Raw genomic sequence first — 12,159 nt, 5'->3', positions numbered from 1 at the left:
CCTAACATTTCTTGATAATGAAATGATGAATTACAGCAGAGGACACTCAGAAGATGATCTTGAGGAAAAATGTAAGGGTTTCTGAGAGATCCAATCCTCTAAGTTGAAATCAAGTGTGCCTTCTGCTATTACGATAAAATCACATTTCTGATTTTAAAAAAAAAAGTTTAGCCATTCTGTGTTTCTCAGAAAAGTTGGGACTTCTTTCGTATTTTACACGTTACTTTACCTGGAACTTAGAAGTGGTATCTGTTCATTTTCTATAACCTTGATCAGAACACTTGAGAGATTATTCTTGGGGTTTTCATGCTAGTCAGGGAAGTAGTAGTTCAGGAGTGCTGAATGTGTACTTAGAGACATTGTCTGTTTATCATGCTAACTATTCAGTATGGTCAAAATAAAAAGAGTTTTCTGTCAAGTAAAGCAACTAGTGATGATAGTTTCCAAAAGCCTGAACCTAACGCCTCATCTAGAGAACAGATTTTGCTTTGGAGAAAGTGGAGATTGAAGGCATTTTATTTCTGTCACAGAAAATTCATTAGCCAGAAGCTACAAACTTGAGTGCCTAAGTATCATTCACAAACCCATATGAAGACCCTGCAAAGCACTGGTTATTTTAGACATACAAAGTATTTTAAGTCTCTTGGAAAGCTACAGCAGTTGCTGATGCTCAGCACTTTTAGTCACCTGGCATGTTGGGAATCTCACTTTTTTTTTTTTTTTTTTTTTTTTTTAATTTGAAGAATAGCACCAAGTAGGAAGTCTAAGGGCATTTGGATATAAAAAGTCTTTGAGACATATTTGGAAATTAATCTCAGTTAAAGTGGTCAAAATTCTTCATTTTAATATAATCCATTTTTCAAAAGAGTTGAATATTTGAGGACCTATGTGAAAACAAGCAAGAATTTCACAGTGGTACGTGAGAGCAGGGGACTTCCAGTAGGCTTTTCCTTTTTTCACCTTACTGATTGGAAAGTTAAAAAGCCTAACAATATCTGGCTAGTATGTAGAGTGCAAACAAGCCAGGTGTAGCTGTATAAATACCAAAATTTGGGACTTCACATTTCAAGGAGGCATTTCTGTCTCTGTGTGTATACTGAGGATTAATTTTCATTTTCGTTAAAGTACACTCCTTTATAGGTGGTCCAGAAACTTTGTTTTAGTATGTTTGGGAAGTATGACATAAAAAATTAAGTGGAAGATTTTTTTAATTTAATACTGATTCATAAATATTTTTTAGTGTATTCATATCTGCCAGCATCTGAAATAGCAATATTAAGGTTAAAAAGCAATTGAGCATGCAAATTTAGGGAAAGTAGGGAACGTTTTGCCAAGGACATTTCTATTAAATAGACGCATATATTTGCGATCCGAATGTGTTTAGTGATTGTTGTCTTTGAATTAAATGAATGTGAATTATATATTTAGGGATCCAGTGTCTGTAAAGCTTTATAAGAAAGGATGGTTCATAGAAAAAAAAAAAAAAAAAAGGGAGTCCACGCTTTGTCTTTTACAGTGCAAATGACTTGAGAGCTTCCTGGAATGAAAAAGTGAAAATATAATAAGCCTAAAAATAAACAGGCATTTCCCTGTAGGACAGTTGGAATGCATGCTTAACAAGTGAGAAGTAAATTACTTGTTAAAGTTCTCTCAGGTTTAATAACACAGTGTGGTATCGATACAAATAAGAAATGTGATTTAATCTGCTTGTGTCCTTTTAATACTAAAGCATGTTGCCCATAGACATCAGGAAGAGAACAGATCCTTTTGTTTTTAATATGTGTCAGTAGAGCAATTTACTCTTTTTTTTGTTGTTGTTGTTCATCTGATGTAGAGAATACATTAATTGTTCAAAGCCATGTGTTACGCTGTTTAACAAGAGGAATTTTCTAACTCTTGCTTTGATTTAACACACAAGGTTAAGAAGCTGAAGAGGGAACTCTCTCAGATGAAGCAAGAGCTGCTGTACAAGGAACAGGGCTTTGAAACACTGCAACAGTGAGTAAAAGAACACAGTTGAAACCGACTTAATCCAGTTGCCTGATTTCTTTTATTGGCATGGAATTAAGTCCATCTTATGTGAGAGAATTATTGGGGGGAAAAATGAGAATCTAATAACTCTTTTTGTTGTAATTAGGAAGCAGGAAACCTGTAGAAATGGCAAACCTATTGTGCAAGTGTTAACGTGAGAAATGTGTTCCCCCTCCTATTTTTTTCCCCATGAGGTAGCTTTTGTTGCAAAGAGGCAGAAAGAAGGGCAGTGGTTAAGGGTCCCACGGAAGAATTTAGCTGCTTTGCGCATCCCATTTAAAAAATTTCCAAAAAAATTGAAAAAGTAATTAGGTCTGTCTGTCTTCCTTTCCCACCTCTGATCTCAAAAGAGAGAGAGGGAGAGAGGAGGGTGCTGTTCTTGGAGGTATAAATGGCGCACAACTGTGCAGGGTTTGAAATGAGTCACAATTTGAGGATTAGAGACCTGACTTTCTTTGTTCCAGCTGCTGGGATGCCTGATGTCCGAAGGGCTGATGCTGAACTGGGTGAGCATTCTGGGTATTTAACCAGCTGGATTATCAGGGAATGAATTTTTTTTCAGTCTGAGAACTCCCTGCTGCTCTGACTTAAAGTTGGGCCCTAAAATATTAAACATTACTGGAACTGTCACCACAGAGAACTTGCTGCAGAGGAAACCTTAGTAACAAGCATGTTTTCTTGACTAATGTGAACAGAAATTTATTAATGCTAGTTGTTTTCCCTATTGTGGTATGTACTCATACATTAAGAATACATTTACACAGTAAAATGCTGAGCTGTGTGCTCTTAGTACACTAGTTCCAGTAGCAGAAGCAATGTTGCAGCATTAATGTAATATTGTCTGGATTCATTTACTCTTTTTCTCAGGACCTCCTGTGTATGGCAGTGTACTGTCAGATAAGTAATAATCTCTATCCTGGAGAGCTTGCAGAATAGGGAAGATGGGACAAAAGGTGGGAGTAGGGAAGTGCATTTCCATCTTCCAGGTAGAGTACTAAAATGCAGAGAAGTGATTTGCAAAGTATGACAGAGCATCTGTGTTTGGAGCTGAGATTGGAGTTCAGTTCCCAGTTCTAACCAAAACATCTTGTAGGCTATTGCCTGTGTATTTTAATAGATCAGTTCTATACAATAGGAATTTTTAAGTGGGAGAAAAAAAATTCTGGTCCAGAAAGTGGCCAATCATAATTAGAGACATGTCAAAATGGACAAAAATATTTTTCTGCTATAAAGAGTTCGAAGTCAATTGGGAACTGAAAACCCTCACACCTTAGGAGGACGCCAGTCAAGTCTCTATCCTCCTTCATTTTGACTAAAACAGAAATGTAAGATTTGTTTGTTATTTAAATATATAAAGACTAGTGAGGAGTGAAGGGAGAAGAGGATAGTTGATGGAATTTATTTAACCATAAATCAGACTTCATGTGAAGCAAAATTTAGAAAGTCGTATTGATTCTAAAGCTTAAGGTAATAAAAACTCATGCTGCTGTCCTAGGATTAAAGGTTAGCCAATCATGCTGGCTTTATTATATTAATTCAACAATGAAGTATTGTTTTAAAGCAGCTTGCTCACAAGCCATTTTGATAGGAATCCAAAGCATGTTTCAGAAACTGTCAACAGCATTCCACAGAAACACAATGGGCATTTGTTTTTAAAATTCAGTTAGCCACTTTCAAACAGTACTAATCCTATTAATTTAAAACAGGAAGATGGAATATCTTGTATGTCAGAGATCCTTCATGTCCGTCTTAATGATGTACAGAATAAAGCAGTTGCAATTTGAATGTGGCACATCATATTACTAGGCAGCATGTGGTGTATTACCCAACTGTTCATTCATGATCCCAGTTGTTGGCATATCCTGTATCTATTTGACATTAGCAACCTGCTAAGTTACCAAAAATTGAGTGTTGTCAGACAGTAAGTGCCTACCTGTGAAAGAGTTTGAAGAACTTTCAAGCTGAAACAAATACATCCTTGAATAGGAATCTGAGTGCTGAGTCACATAGGTAATTTTCTTACACAAATGCAGGTCTATTTGCACAAAAACTGAAATGTGGAGAAGGGAAAACAGACATGTTCACAGCTTTAAAGACCATTTAGAACCTTGATATCTTTGTGCACAAAACTGGAAGAAAAATAGAATAGTTACAGGTGTTTTGTGCAAGCTGCTGTTCTTGCAGGGGATGCTCGAGATCACTTCTGGTCATTAAAATGTTTGTTCATTCCTCACTCACAAGGTTAATGTCTTCCAGCAAAGATGATGGATGATGATAAAAACAGAAAACCAATTGCATTATAAAAGAATGTATTCTCTACTAAATGCTTGACTTTTGTGAAGATGGCTGTTGGTTTTAATTTTGTGAAGCACAGCTGCAGTCATTTCTATGATGCTATGAAATATTCAGTTAAACTAGAGATCAGAAAAATGTGTTTACAAAGTGTACTTCTTGAAGTAAATATGGAAATACTAAAATGAAATCTTTTACCTCTATGTTTAGTGGCTTTTTGTTTTGTTATTTTCAAGTTACATTTTTTAAAATCATTGACAGTCCAGGAATTTAGTAAATTGTTCAATGTATGACATATGGTAATAATTATCCAGAGATTTTGTGAATAGAGAGAGCCTGGTGACTGGCTGAGCAGAACAGCTGTTCCAGATGGTTAATGCCTAGGCTTAGGGTGAACGAGAGGGAAGCTGAGACAAGAATGGTGCTGGTTACGTTTCTTCTCTTCAAGGCTGATTAGTACCAAGAGGCTTGCCTGTCTGCCCGTGTCATGATGTGGGTCTGGGTAGAGGAATACTACTAATAACAAATTTTGCTTCTGTAAGGGTCACAAACTGTTAATAGTAGGAAAGGTCTACCCAAAAGCTGCTGCTCTGCTGCAGAGAGTTACGGTGGGGATGGGAATTCTGACACTGTTGTCAGCAATAATGCTGTACTCCTGGTAGCATGTGTAGGAATCTTCAATGCTCTGTGCCCCTTCTGTCTTTGACTGGATCAACTAGAATTGCATGTGGAGTCTGTCTTTGGTAAGGCCCCAGTAGTTTAGCTAAGGTGGTTTTAAAGCCAACAGAAGTATTTTTCCATGAAATTTCCTGATGTCAGGAAAAGCCATTCACTGGGCACTGTGTATGTGTTAGATAGCTTGACGTTTTTGCCAAGGATTAAGTAGTAAGTATTTTAATGGAGACTTCAGTGTCCTTTTTCCTCTTTGCATGTCTGTTACAGGAAAAGGTATCTCTTATCTCTGTCTCTTCTGTTCTCTAACTATGCTTCTGTCTGAAGCAGAACAGCAGAGATGTTAGTATTATTTTCTGTATCTAGTATTAATATTCTCTTTTTCCACAGAATTGACAAAAAAATGTCTGGGGGCCAGAGCGGGTATGAACTGTGTGAGGCCAAAGCCGTCCTGAGTGAACTAAAGTCCATCAGAAAGGCGATAAGTTCAGGGGAAAGAGAAAAACAAGATTTAATGAAGGTATTTTGAACAGTTGGCATAAGTTTTGTGTGGATTTGGTTTAACATGACTCACTTTCTAGATGATAAATACTTTGCATTTTATACTTTTTAAGGGATTCTCAAAATTCTTTCAGCCAAACTAGTATTAAAATCAATTTTTGGATGCAGAAACTGAAGCCTGTGACGTTCGTGGTTGGAAAAGCCACTCTATGTCAGTCAGAGAATATAGATTTCTGAACTTGTATTTAAGGTAAAATGCTAACCTATTTAATTGGTTGACAAGTTAAAAAAAACAACAACAACAAAAAAAAACCAAAAATGAGACACACAAAACCATGAGTAGTTTTTACATTGTCACAGGTGTTGGTCACCCTTGGTGTCACCTAACAACTGTTTGATTGAAAGGATAGTTTGCTTAATATGAAGTAAACCCAGAATTTTCATATTGGAGTCTTTTATGTAAATATCTTTTGGAGATAAACTGGTATAAAAACGGTAAAGTGCAAAGGAACTTTAACACCACCTCCTACTCTGTTTGCTGGACAGAGTCTTGCAAAGCTGAGAGAGAAATTCAATCTTGACCAGACCATTGGGACATCTGAACCAGACTTGAGTTCCAGCTCTGTAAACTCCCAGCTGTGTTTTTCTAGACAAACTCTGGATACAGGGTCTCAGACTGACATTTCTGGTGAGGTGAGCTTTTTTCCATTTTGTCAAATATAAAGAGAAATTGAATCAGAATGCTGCAGTTAATGGAATTGGAATCAAGTAGTTATTTACTGTTGCTGATAGGTCTATATATATACATGTTTGAGAGAATTGCTTAGAATCAGTTATCTGATTTTTTTTTTTTCCTCTTTACATTTTAAATCAAGATTCAGATGAACTTTCTCGTAAATGCTTCATGCCAAACAAATAATGTGATTTAATCAAATAGTTCCAGTACAATGAAGATTGGCATAAGTAGATAGTGGGTTTTGGATCTGTCTATAGGATATGTTTCACCTTACAGACTTAATTCAATATGAAGACATTTTTACTTTCAGAAACAAGATCTCAGAATCGAAATGTGCGATTTCATTTCACACAGCTGAAAAGCTGTTAATGGAACTACTTGTTCGGTGATTCATTAAAACCTTCTCTGTTTCACTGACGGTATATTTTACATACACAGAAATCTCTGCATAATTTTGGTACCTTCTTTGAAGTTCTGTGAGCTAAGTTTGTAGGGAAGAGACTGTACAAGGTCTTCCAAAAAAAAGAGCTAAGCTTGTCTTATGTTTTGTAGCAAATTTATTGAATTCTTACTCAAAATGCACTGACTTATTTCTAAATTCTGAGTTCAGCGGAGTTCAAAGTAGGAGATTTAAAATTTCGAGTGCAATCACTACGAGACTTCTTTGAAAATACTCTTGCTCTACTCTGATGGAATATGGACAATTGGTAGTACGGTACTTAAAAATAGATTAAGTGGATCAGAAGAAAGCAGCACTGTTTTGTACCTGTGAGTAGATTCCTGACTAGGCATTTAACAGCGAGTGCGTGGCTGCAGGTGGGTGTGGTTTTACTTAAGTCATAATTTTTCTAGCCTGTGCATAGCTTTCGTTGATTCATTTAACAGCTTTAGACAGTAATAAGGCTAACTTTTTTCTTTTTTTCCTCAACAGGTTGGAGCAAGAAGTAGATCAAATTTAGCAGAGAAGGTCAGACTAAGTCTTCAATATGAAGAGGCAAAAAGAAGGTAATAGGGTTAGTTGCTTTGTTAAGTTACAAACAAAGTTAAGTCTTGAGTTGGGAAGGTGTCTGGTCTCTGCAGCACTAACATTGTGCTCGTAGTGACATCTAGTGGACGGCTCTCTGGAGGCACTGTGGGCATCCCTGCAAAGGGTTTCTTTTTTCCTTCAGAATGCAAGCAGACTTTCAGGAGCAGTCGGTGCTTTTGAACAGTAGGTTTTACATTTAATGCTAAGTTGAATGTGTTAAGAAAGAAAATGCAGAGAGTGACAAATTAATGGCAGTTCCAGGATTAGGGGAACAGCTGCCTTTCCACTGAAAGGAGTCACCAGGTTATTTATGTCCATTATATCCTTCTTTGGGATCATCGTTTCAGTTTACTATGCCACTGAAGGCTCTTCAGTTTTTGAGTTGCTTCAGACTTCCAGTGCAGATTTAGTAGGCTTAATTATTTCTTCTTTCCCTGGGACTCTGGATGATTTAAATACTTGTTATCACTATGGGGTTGGGGTTTTTTAATGAGTTTAACCTGAGGAGAAAAGAAATCAGAAACTGCTCCACTCATGAATGTGGAATGCCTTTCAAATAAAGTTCTGCAGTGGTTGCTCATGAAAGCAGTGCCATTTTTGATGAATTGCCACAGCATTGAAAAATGGGCATCAGAAAGCAGGACGTTCAGGGTTAGAATGACATGTCTTCTGGTGCACCAGAAGTGCTGCATAATACTGGAGGAAGATATACTACTTTAAAAAAAAAGTGTTTGTGGGATATCTTCCTATTAATAATGTATTAATTGTGTTGTATTAGTTTCTAATACTTTGCACAAAATTAGGTGTCAGCTATTCAGAAACCTTATAGTTTTTGTTATGGAGGTGATTTGTAATTTAAGGGGAGTAGAAATCTAAAAAAGTTATCCCACACACAAAGTTCCTTTTTTACTATAAAGAACTAAAGAAGGCAATAAAATAAAAAAACAAAAACACTTTTCCCCAGATTAAAACTGTGCTAAAATGCCATTTAACTGAGATTTAAATATTATTTCAGTTGGAATACTGTGGCATGGTCAATTAGAAAACTAGGAAAAGAAATTTGCAGCTAATAAGTACCAAGTAAAGGCATAGTTAGTTTTTATGTTTTAAATGCAGGAGGCTGCACAACCAACATTTTTTTTGCCTAATTTCAAACATATACCCTCGTCATACAGAGTAGTAGCTACCATCCTTGCTGGTAACAACAGTAATCCTTTATATCCTCATTACAGATCATAAAACTTTACTGTATAATCAATGCATTCATCAAAGAGTGCTAAGGCTGTTGTGTTTGTTCAGGATTGAACATGCATGGTTCTGGCTCAGAATCATCAGGTACATAATATTAATTGTTAGGTGGTGTTTTACATGCAGATAGATGGCATTTTTTCTCAGGCGTGGTTGATCCAAAACTGGATCCATCCTCTGTTTTGACTATGTCTTGACACCAAGAAGTCCCAGCATTGTGTTTTATCTCTCCTTTGTAGGAACAAAAAAATTACTGGCAGTAAGTCAGTTTACTACTTCTACCTTAAAAAAAAAAAAAAAAAAAAAAAAAAGAAGAAGAAGAAAAACAGTACAGTATTCACAGTATGGAGTACTGCAGCACAAGATCTTACTTCCTCACAAATTAGTCAGCCAAGAATGTGGGTTGAAATTTCAGTGGCTCATGTACTTACCTTTGCATAACTAAGTATTTGTTCTGTATAACATTAGTGTGTTTCAAGGTTAAATTATCTACTTTTAAATGGTATCTTTATTCAGTTTTGTCTGAAAACTGTCCAGTAATGAATATTCTTTTCAGCTTTAAATAACACAGTCATATTCCTTAAAGACACCATTAGTCTTCAAAGTGTTTGCACATACCAGTTTTATCAGTGACTACAAGGTGAACTTAATAAAGTGTACATATCTTGGAATAATGAAGATATATACCAGTTTGCACATAAAGTTCAGTCCCTAATTACACGTCCCTAACTATTATGGCCATTTTAGTCATCACTATAATTTAATAAGTATTGGCCATCTTTTTAAATGTGCAAATTCTTAGTTGTTTTGTGTTAAAATAACTATAAGAAAGGGTCTTGTGAGTGAACTTCTGTACTTGAAAATTGTCAGATAATTTTGTATTTTGCATATTTTATGTTGCTTAGCCAGCAGAATGTCTTCAAGAGGTGGAATGTTGATGCTAACTATGCTAAATTCAGTTGCAGTTGTTATTCAAAAGGATCTGGTATAGCATGCTGATAATCCTATCCTGGTGTGGTAAAGATCTGGCTAATATTCCTTGTTGACCTGTTGAGCAAGGACTTCCTCAAAAGAGTGAGATCAGTTCAGTTTTCATATCCATCTAGTCCTTTGCCTGTCTGATGAGGCAGCTGAACAGTGTCAGTTACGGTAGCAGAGAGTTGTCTATAGCAGAGAGAGCAAAACAACTGTTTGGAGACCACCATCCCATCCCATAAGCCATCAAACAGCTGTCAGTAGCAGCTACTTTCAGAACAAGGTTAGCTAGAACCAGTGACCTGGAGGTGAAAGTCTTAACATTTCATTATTGATCTGTAACTATTCAGTTGTTTTCCCTCTGAATACTGCTCCTCTAAAGGACTGTTGAATATAAATGGTATATGTAAAAGCTGCAAAATATGTTGAAATGCCTAATTTCATTTCATCCCACCATGTGGTTATGGTAGCACTGCTGATAGTATTTCTGTTTATTTTACATTGTTTTTCTGTGAAAATACCCTGAGTCAAACTTGTTCTTGCAGGGGTTTGGTGGCAGTATGGGTTGTTTTCATTTTTGAAGCTGTTGTTTTTCATTGAGGTGCAGATAACAAGGAAATGTTACCCGTGGAAAAAGAAAAGGGGGTGGTTCCCCTTGAGCTTCTAGTATAAGCAATGGGATAATTAAATTCAACATTAACAATTCTTAGCTTTGACCATAAATAAATGCCTTAATGTACTGTAAAATTAGTACTGGAGATGCAAAATAAGCATGATATTAGTTTTGTTAACCACAGAAAACAAACTGGAAAGAAGAAAAACGTTTTCCCAGAAATCTAATAGGGCTACAGAAAGATTATACATACCAAATTATCTGTGTGTATTTATGAAGTATGGCATGGGTCATTACCTTAGGTAGTGCCTGGTAACATTGAAGTTGCACAGACTTGTATCAGTTGTTGAGCTGACTTAGGTGGATTTTACTATGGCAGTTACAAATAAATAAAAGTAACAGTTTAAGTAACAATAAAAGATCAGTTCCTCTCTCCCTAGATTGTATTGGAATGTCTTTCTATTTTGACTTCTCCTGTCTCTGCCTTTTTCCCAGCCTACAAGAAATAGGTACAGGATGCTAGGAGCTGTTACATAGTTCAAAGCTTCTATATCTTTAGCTATGCAGCTGGTTCAGGTGTGGCTAAGGCTGGAAGTGACTGAAAGTTTTCATCTTCTTAGATGTGTGGCACCTATAACAGGAATTTTTAGGCTTTCCCAGTGGACAGTGAATCTTTATTGCAAGACCTGTACTTCTTAAGCTATGCTGCTGAGCTCATAGACAGTATGATTATGGAGACTGAACACTGGAAGGAACCTGTCTTGATTGGGACTGAGCTATAGTACAACAGTAATGTAGGGAAGTTTCTGCTTCCATTATATGTGTGTATCTGCAAAATATGTATGGATAACAAAGTCTTGGGTGTCTTAACTCTGTGATTTGACATCTGCAATGGGAACAGTAGCTGCACAAAGTCAAACTTTTGAGTTAATAATCTCCCTTCTCTTTAGGTAGCCACTGTCCTATTACCTTTTATTTTAATCACATAGAAGAGCAATGCTTTTGCCTTTTAAGATTTGCATACATGCATGTTGCTGCAGTGAGCACCTTGCTATGGTGCACCTTCTTTCACCATGGTCATTGCTGTTTCTGAGGAGCCGTCAGCCTCCAACAGCTTAGAAATCCATCATACTCCTCAATGAGTAAAGCATAGTGCCACTACTATGTTACCAGACAGATCGCTTTCAATAAAGCTTTTATTAACGTTGTGACTTCTTCTTCAACTCGGCATTGGAACAGGAGCAACTAATTTTTAGTGCATATGCATATTGCTGTTGGCCTGGATAGGTGGCTTGCTTTTTTGGCATAGTCTGCATTCTTGCGAAGCAAAACCAATTAAAAGTATGGCTTTGAGTAGAAAATGTTGTTATAACCTGATACCTTTCAAAGTACTGTATCACTTCTGTCTTTCCTGGGATTTGTGTGCTATGCTGGGCTGAGACAAGTCTGCTGTGTTTTATTTTAGCATGGCTAACTTGAAGATTGAACTCTCTAAGCTAGATAGTGAAGCCTGGCCTGGGGCACTGGATGTGGAAAAGGAAAAACTGATGTTAATCAATGAAAAAGAAGAGCTTTTAAAGGAACTCCAGTTTATTACACCACGCAAACGTACTCAAGATGAGCTAGAGCAGCTAGAAGCAGAAAGGAAGAGGCTTGAAGAAGAGCTGCTGTCTGTAAAAAGCACACCCAGTCAAGCACTTGCTGAAAGGTAATGGGTTGTCTTTTGCTAATATGAAATGCTTCTTTCTGCAGTCTAACCTTTGTACTCATTACAGACCCTGAACTATGCCTTGATGGGCTGTTTCCCTTCAGTAACTGTTCTATGTAGATCTTAATTAAATTTGTTATTAGCCCACTGGGCAGAAACACAAAGAAGTCTTCTGTACTGTGAGAGAATGCGAACACCCTGTATGTGCTCTGCAATATCAGTTGCTCTGTGTTTGCTACCAGCATGAAAATGCCTGTGACAGATGTTAAATAAGTGAGGAATGTCAACATACCAGCAGGAGGGCAATACATCATTCACTCGTTTCTGATAATAGCTGTAAACTATTTGAACTCAGG

At 36.8% G+C, this 12,159-nt stretch overlaps 1 protein-coding gene across 2 annotated transcripts in view; it reads left to right on the top strand.

Moving 5' to 3' along the window:
• Positions 1–12,159, top strand: part of WWC2 (WW and C2 domain containing 2) — a 109,006-nt gene that overhangs the window by 59,670 nt on the left and 37,177 nt on the right. For both annotated transcript variants that reach the window (XM_075028041.1, XM_075028050.1), the window contains 5 exons: positions 1,919–1,998; positions 5,386–5,515; positions 6,043–6,189; positions 7,164–7,237; positions 11,561–11,803. In XM_075028041.1, coding sequence (XP_074884142.1) covers positions 1,919–1,998; positions 5,386–5,515; positions 6,043–6,189; positions 7,164–7,237; positions 11,561–11,803 — 674 coding nt within the window. The remainder of the gene's footprint in view (positions 1–1,918; positions 1,999–5,385; positions 5,516–6,042; positions 6,190–7,163; positions 7,238–11,560; positions 11,804–12,159) is intronic.

This window comes from Buteo buteo, chromosome 1 (genome assembly GCF_964188355.1).
Source record: "Buteo buteo chromosome 1, bButBut1.hap1.1, whole genome shotgun sequence".
NCBI lineage: Eukaryota > Metazoa > Chordata > Aves > Accipitriformes > Accipitridae > Buteo > Buteo buteo.
The sequence above is the reverse complement of the archived record's forward strand: the minus strand, read 5'-3'. Positions and strand labels throughout refer to the sequence as shown.